The 8314-nt window shown below is 27.4% G+C and overlaps 1 protein-coding gene across 1 annotated transcript; it reads left to right on the forward strand.

Annotated features, from left to right (window-relative positions):
• Positions 1–1508: 1508 nt before the first annotated feature.
• Positions 1509–8010, forward strand: LOC130809886 (protein DETOXIFICATION 54). The gene is made up of 3 exons (XM_057675733.1): positions 1509–1812; positions 2003–2890; positions 7382–8010. The coding sequence occupies exons 1-3, from the start codon at positions 1759–1761 to the stop codon at positions 7937–7939; spliced, it is 1500 nt and encodes a 499-aa protein (XP_057531716.1). The 5' UTR covers positions 1509–1758; the 3' UTR covers positions 7940–8010.
• Positions 8011–8314: the final 304 nt, after the last annotated feature.

The raw sequence follows: 8314 nt of genomic DNA on the forward strand, positions 1-8314 counted from the left end.
AAAAAGATGACGATAAATAATAACGCCCTTACTTAAATTGAGTAAAAAAAATTAGGGACAAATTATAGGTCGACGTCTCGTTTAATTCCCAACCCTTTCCATTTCCTTTGGGTGTTACTAAAGTTCGCCACCCCTTTTAATTTTATCACCACCCCCTTGAAATTACGTATTTGCCCCTGAAGTTTAAAAAATTACAATTTTGCCACTCCCTACAAATTTCTTATTTATAATAATAATAATAATAATAATAATAATAATAATAATAATAATAATAATAATATCAATAACAACAATAATAATAATAATTAACTTTTTTATATTCTTCAAAAAGAATATAAATAAAATTAATAATAATAACAGTAATAATAATAATAATAATAATAATAATAATAATAATAATAATAATAATAATAATAATAATAATAATAACAACAACAACAACAACAATAAAATTAAAAATAATAATTATTATTCAAAAAGAAAAAAAAATTGAATCGCCCAGAACCGGTTCAATCGCCAAAAAGTGGCGATTGAACCGGGGTCCAATCGCCTAATTTTAGGCGATTCATTTTTTTTTCTTTTTGGAAAATTTATAATAATAATAATAATAATAATAATAATAATAATAATAATAATAATAATAATAATAATAATAATAATAACAACAACAATGATAATATTATTAACTTTTTTATATTCTTTTAAATAATAGTAATAGTAATAATAATAATAATAATAATAATAATAATAATAATAATAATAATAATAATAATAATAATAATAATAATAATATAAATGAATTAATAATAATAATAATAATAATAATAATAATAATAATAATAATAATAATAATAATAATAAACAATCAATCAAAAGCTTTAAAATTACCGTTTCATAAATTTTTATTTTTGTTTTAATTGTTATATTTAATTTATTATTATTATTATTATTATTATTATTATTATTATTATAAAAAAATAATAAAAAATGAATCGCCTAAAATCGGGCGATTGGACCCCGGTTCAATCGCCACTTTTTTGGCGATTGAACCGGGGTCCAATCGCCCGGTTCTGGGCGATTCAAAAAAATTTTTTTCTTTTTGAATAATAATAATAATAATAATAATAATAATTATTATTATTATTATTATTATTATTATTATTATTATTATTATTATTGTTATTATTATTAATTTTATTTATATTATTTTTGAAGAATATAAAAAAGTTAATTATTATTATTATTGTTGTTATTGATATTATTATTATTATTATTATTATTATTATTATTAAGAAATTTGTAGAGAGAAATAAAGTTGTAATTTTATAAAAATTAGTGCTAAATTCATAATTTCATTTGGAGGGGTGATAATAAAATGAAAAGTGTAGGGAAATTTAAAGATGGGGTTTCCTTTTCCTCTTGCAGCCGACCAGTTCCCCTTGAAGCTGTGACTGTCGCCGCCATTTTATTTTTCAATTAATAATTTTATTTTTAAGAAAGCAAGGGTCTACTCTACTCTGTTTCCTGTATCAAATTACTACTCCAACTCGCCAAGTAACTCCCAACATTTTGTCACTTACTCCATACTATCTCTATATAACTTGTCATAAAACCCTTTTCTCCTGACTATTCTATTCCCCTCCATTTTCTCACCCTTTTAATCCTTCTCCCAAAAATCAAAATTTTAACCCATCAAAAAATTTCAGAAAACAAACAAAATTGATTTATTGAAGCTTTGAATCAATTTTCATCCTACAAATGTCAGAAAAGGACCCAGATTTCTCTTCTCACAAATACCCTTCTTCATCCCAGGTACAAATTCAATCAATTTCCTTACTGCCCCACTTTTTCTTTTTCTTTTTCTTTTTATTTGACATACATTTATTTTATTTATTGCACCTATTTTATAAAAACTATATAAAGTCTCTTTTTTTTTTCACAAATTATCATGATATATTGATATTCCTTTGTTTTTCTAATATTTTATATTTTTGGTTTACAGGTTATTGAAGAATTGAAAGAATTATGGGGGATGGCCTTACCAATAACAACAATGAATTGCTTAGTATACATAAGAGCAGTAGTTTCAGTTCTGTTCTTAGGAAGACTAGGAAGTTTAGAGCTTGCAGGTGGGGCCCTTTCAATTGGTTTCACAAACATAACAGGGTACTCTGTTTTAGTTGGATTAGCATCTGGTCTTGAGCCTGTATGTTCCCAAGCTTATGGATCACAAAACTATGATCTTCTCTCACTCTCTCTCCACCGTATGATCTTCATCCTTTTTCTCGCAATCATACCCATTAGTTTCCTTTGGATCAATCTAGGCCCAATCATGATTTTCATGGGTCAAGATAAAGAGGTTACATCAACGGCTGCCATTTACTGTCTTTTCTCTTTACCAGATTTATTAACAAACACATTTTTACAACCTTTAAGGGTTTATCTAAGGTCACAGAAGGTGACAAAACCTATGATGTATTGCACTTTAATGGCTGTCATCTTTCATGTACCCTTAAATTATTGGTTGGTTATGGTGATGAAATGGGGTGTAAAAGGTGTTGCTATTTCTTCTGTGGTGACAAACTTAAACATGGCTGTCATGTTAGCAGGTTATGTTTATGTTAAAGAGAGGGAAAAAGGGAGGATTATAAAATGGTGGAATTGGGGAATAAAAGGTGTTGGAGTTGAAGGTGTTAAACCATTGATGAAATTAGCAGTTCCAAGTTGTTTAGGGATTTGTTTGGAATGGTGGTGGTATGAAATTGTTACTGTTCTTTCTGGGTATTTGCCTAATCCTAAAGTTGCTGTTGCTGCTACTGGGATTATGATTCAAACTACTAGTCTTATGTATACTGTTCCTATGGCTTTGGCTGGTTGTGTCTCTGCTAGGGTATGTCCTCTTTCTTTCAATCCTTCCTAGTTTCATTATTTTTATGCACTAATTTGAAGTAATAATCATCGTCATATCTGTTATACTTAAAGCCTTGTTAATTATCATTATATTTAATATTTCTCCACATAAATATCTTAAAAGATATTATCCATTGTTGCAAGAGAGGAACATATCTTTTTCAACTTGTTATCAATCAAGATATGTGATATTTGATTAGAGGAATTTTGGTTATTTTCTATTGATATGATAAATTAGGCCTTTTTCAAAGAAATTTAACTACTTCTTTCATTCTATTATACTTGTTACATTTAATTTTTTATACAATTTAATACGTAAAATTGATAATTTTTATCTTTAAGTATAATGCTTAACTAAAAGTTAAAAAAATTTATATTATGAAACTATTCAATTAGATGATTTAAACAAGATCTCATAGAAACTAGGATTTAAGTCAGACTAATTTGAACAAATTATATCATAAAAGATATTATCCAATTGTTGCAAGAGAGGAACATATCTTTTTCCAACTTATTTTCAATCAAGATATGTGATATTTAATTAAAGGATATATTTTTGTACAATAATCATCGATATATCTAATGTATCCTCTCGTGGAAGCTAATTAGCTATAATTAAGTTTTTTTAATTTGAACTAATAATCATCATTATGTCTAATATATCCTGCTTATAAATGTTATTATCAAAGTCCACCCAATTTGAACTAGTAATGTCACAACTTGATCCAAATTTCATAAAAGATCTTCTCCCTTGTTGCCATAGAGAAACATATCTTTTTTCAACTCGTTATCAATCAAGATATGTTATATTTTGATTAAAGGATTTTTTTTACAACAATTTGGTTATTTTCTGTTGATATGATAAATTAGGCCTTTTCCAAAGTCATTTTACTAGTAGTCAAGTGGAGGGAAGGTTATGTATACTTCCTCTATTACCTAATACTTACTATAATTTTTTTTCACGTAACTCGGTTTATTTTGATATTAAATATTTTTATTGATTAAATAAAAAATTATGAAAATTATATATTAAAAAGCTAGGTTTTAAGAATAATAAAATAAGATCCTATATGCATGAGTCGGAATTACCGAAACAAGATTAGAGATGAATAGTGTTATACCATTCTAATGTAGCGAACATTATGACGCAGGATATATGCGTATTTCACTATCAAAACTTACCTTAACAAGTTTTATACTAATTTCCCTATAAAAAGATTCATATTGGTTTATTGCCAATAAGAAAAGAAAAAAAATCATCATGCCAATGATTTGCTACCATTTTAAAAAAATTGCTTTGTTTAATTTATTTGGTGTATATAATTATACATTACAGTATGAACCAATAATCATATAAATTCTATTTAAAAATTTGTATTAATTATATGAAGAGTAATTGATCATAATTCTTTAATCATTATTGGTTATTGTTTGAAAAATATGATTAGTTTAACATACTTTGAACCCTGAATTTAGGAAAATAGTTTAGAAATGTAGTGGGAATCTGTAATCAAAAATTATTAATTTGCAAAGATATGGTTGGTAATGGTTAATTAAGTAGTCTAATGACATGACATGGTTTTAAGACATTAGTCACTAAGACTTGGGACCAGTTTCTTGATAAATGGAAGAATAATTAGTGTATTTGATTAGTTTAATTGTTGATGCATGGTACTGTGCAACTTTTGGGGAACAGTTTAATACATACTCATGCCAAGGTACTACTATAAAGTTTTATGCCTTGTAATGCTTTTGGTTTCTTGTGGTTGTATACCAAACTCGAATATTTACTCCCTCAGATTGCTCCTCGGCTAATAATACAAAGATTATCCTTTAAAAAAATTACACAAAAATTACGAAAATTCAAAGTGAGGTAATGTCTTTTTAGTTGCATAATTATAAGTTTTAATGTAAGAAAGAAAATAAATTTTAGGTTCTAATTAAGGTATTATAAAAGGGGATGTGTCTAAGCTCTTGCTTAGTTCACATTAAAAAAGTAAATAATAAGTAAAAATTTGTTTGAATTAGTAAACATTAGTTACAAATTTACAATCAATAAAAATTAATTAGAACTAATAAAAATCGATTGCAATTAATAAAAATCAGTTTCAATTAATGAAAATCAGTTATCAAAAATCAGTTCAACTTAGTTATAACGTATATCTAAAAATCAATTTAATCAATAAAAATTGAGTGAACCAAACCGGACCCAAATATAAAAATAGGTCTAATTCAGTGGAAAGAATTAAAACAATATAGGAGGCAAAATCAAATGGACAAAGATTACTCCTATTTACCCCTGATACTATCTTTTGAACTTGCTATATTATTTTTTTGTATTTTTGTAAGGGCATGCTTGTATTGGAAGTAAAATTTAAGGGGAAAATAAAAGTTAAAATTATACAAATGAAGATAAGTAGAGCGGAATTTGAAGTAAAGGTGAAGGATAAAGAGTAGGAGTATATATAATAGTATGAGAAAGTTGAATGGAAAAGATGAAGATCAACCTTAATTTTTTAGTTTGATTTTCCTTATTTAGCAAGCTCTTCTTTTCTAAATAAAAAAGAATACAACTTAGAACTTTTAAAATTGAAAAGCAATGCAAATTTATAAGCACCAAGAGAGTAGTATCAATACTAGCATATAAGCAAAATGGACAAAAATCAACAAACTTTCATGGAGGTATGGGCCAATTGTCCAATACATTATTTCCACAATAGAACAAACATTGCTAATTCCTAAGCAAGGTGAGTAACACAAGTATTAGTGCTTGCATATAGGAAAATGGACAAAACCCAACAAATGTTCATGGGGGTATGGACTTATTCTCCAACAAAGTACTTTTACAATAGAAAGTATAATAAGAAATGAACATCTCAAGAATGGTGTTCTCATGGAGACAACATGTTTGAAGAGTTGAGGACATTATGGTACATGTTTGATGTGTCACATTTTACATGTCTATCTCATTATTTAGATCTTAAGATCATACTTCCTCTATTCCATTGTACTTGATACTGATAGTACTATTATTCTACATAATATATTACAATCGAGTGTGAGTATTTCAGTACGGAGAAAGTAAAATTTCACAATGTTGGTGACTAGAGAATGATATATACAAGCATATGGAAAGTGATGGAACTTGAGCTAAGAAATTCAAATTTTGTTTGACATGATAATAATGTATTTGCTAAACTAAATGTGTAATTAAAAGGAGTAAAAATGCTTCATGTACGTAATCTAGATGATTTTAGAGCGATTGATAAGGAACTAAAAACAAGTGTTTTAGTTATTTGGATTATTGAATGAAAAAGTTTCTTTTCTTTTACGTTATAATGGGATCACTAATAGGGTCATTGCATAGGTCAGCCAATTAGAAATATAATGGTGAATGAAGCATCATTTCCAACTAAAAACTCAACAAAGGTGGTATAGACTAGTAATAATTTTTATTTCAATGTCACCCACAAAAAAAAAATAGCAGGGTACTATATTTAATTAAAGTTTATGAAAGACTAATCCATCAGGGATCGACGTAATGCTATTTCCATTAAGTATTGCTAATTAGAATATCGTATCTCAGGAGTTTTCATATCCTTACAATAAAATCAATGAGAATCTCTTTCCTTTATTTTGATTTTTTGATTTTAATAATTTGTCAATCTTTTTTGTAGGATGTATTATAGGGGGAGGGGTGAGATGTTTTCTTTTTTTTAATTTTTTTTTTAATTTTCTTAATTTAAACAAAATAAACATATAACTTTTGACCAGTTCAGTAGGTCATAAGTTAATAGTCTGGCATATTTTAAATTAATCAAAAGTAAAGTTTGTTTTGAAGATGCAATAGTACTTGATGTAAATAATACAGAATTACTACTATTCACTTCGTTTCTTTTTATTTGTCCATTTTAAATTTTTTCTCTTAAAATTTTTTCACAGAGAGAAATTTATATTTGATTTTTGAATTATATATTGAATGTAAAACATATTTATGTGGTATCTTATTAGATTCATCTTGATGAAAAGTTTTTCAATATATAATTTTTACAATTTTTTATTATGCGTACTTAAAGATATTAAGGTTCAAAATTTAATTTGAAAAACGTACAAAAAGTTAAGTGATAGTAAAAAATTGAACGAAATGGAGTATTTAGTATGCTCTCTATCTCATGAAAGTGAGCCACTTTCCTATTTAGTCTATAATATCAAATTTGCACTATTTTTATTTTTAGTAATGAATTACTATTTTTTTTTATTTTCATTCATATATATTCCACCTGTTATTCTAAATTTGTATTTTATTTTTAATTTATAAATTAAAATTTAGTCATGTAAAAACTTATTTGATTTGTTTTATTTTGATATTTTTAATTGTGTAGAATTAAAGATTATCTATTCCTTTTACTAGATAAGATTACAAATTTCAAAAGTAAACATAATGAATCCTTGGAAATGAAAAATGATGCAGGTGGGAAATGAGTTAGGGGCAGGAAAACCATACAAAGCAAGGCTGGCAGCAATGGTGGCATTAGGTTGTGCTTTTCTAATTGGAATCATAAATGTGATTTGGACTGTCATTTTCAGACAAACCTGGGGTAAGCTCTTCACACCTGACACCACTGTCACTGTCTTAGTAGCATCAGTCATGCCTATTATGGGTCTATGTGAGCTTGGCAACTGTCCACAAACTACTGGCTGTGGCATCCTACGTGGCACCGCTAGGCCCGCTGTTGGAGCCCGAATTAACCTAGGCTCATTCTACTTTGTGGGTACTCCAGTTGCTGTTGGGCTTGCCTTTGGGCTTAAGTTTGGGTTTAGTGGGCTTTGGTATGGGCTGCTTTCTGCTCAAGTGGCCTGTGCTATTTGGATTCTGCATTCTGTGTTGTGTGCAACTGATTGGGAAGCTGAAGCTCTCAACGCTCTGAAGCGCAGTGAAGGAGTAGAGATGAGTAAATCCTGCAATGAGGAGGAAAAATTAGGGTTATTAGAAGGCAAAGACGATAATAATATCAGTAATAATTTGTGATTTTAAAAAATGAGGAACACATGAGTAAAAAGCAAAAAAAAAAAAAAAAAAAAAAAAAAAAACAAAATAAAGATTGTTGAATAGTTTTTGGGTAAGAAAGATTTTGTGGGGAGGAAATGATTGAATGAAACATGTCAGGCTGTTTACTAGTAGTGGGTTTTGACTGTTTTAAGGGGAGATCACATATCAGAATTCAAATGATACAATAGTAATTCACTTTTGTCTGTATTATTATCCGATAATATTTTATTATTCTAATGTCATTATATAATAATATAATGAAATTTAATCTCCATTTTGATGTGTGCCATATACCCCTATCTAAATAGCACTTATTTTATTTATTTTTTCCTCTATTCTTGAGAAATTGTCATA

The sequence above is a fragment of the Amaranthus tricolor genome, chromosome 4, assembly GCF_026212465.1.
Source record: "Amaranthus tricolor cultivar Red isolate AtriRed21 chromosome 4, ASM2621246v1, whole genome shotgun sequence".
NCBI lineage: Eukaryota > Viridiplantae > Streptophyta > Magnoliopsida > Caryophyllales > Amaranthaceae > Amaranthus > Amaranthus tricolor.

Bases quoted from the DNA above. Each gene is read 5' to 3' on its own strand.
- LOC130809886 (XM_057675733.1), top strand. From the start codon at position 1,759: ATGTCAGAAAAGGACCCAGATTTCTCTTCTCACAAATACCCTTCTTCA. The intron at 1,813-2,002 runs GTACAAATTCAA...TTTGGTTTACAG, and splicing joins AATACCCTTCTTCATCCCAG to GTTATTGAAGAATTGAAAGA. The intron at 2,891-7,381 runs GTATGTCCTCTT...AAAATGATGCAG, and splicing joins CTGGTTGTGTCTCTGCTAGG to GTGGGAAATGAGTTAGGGGC.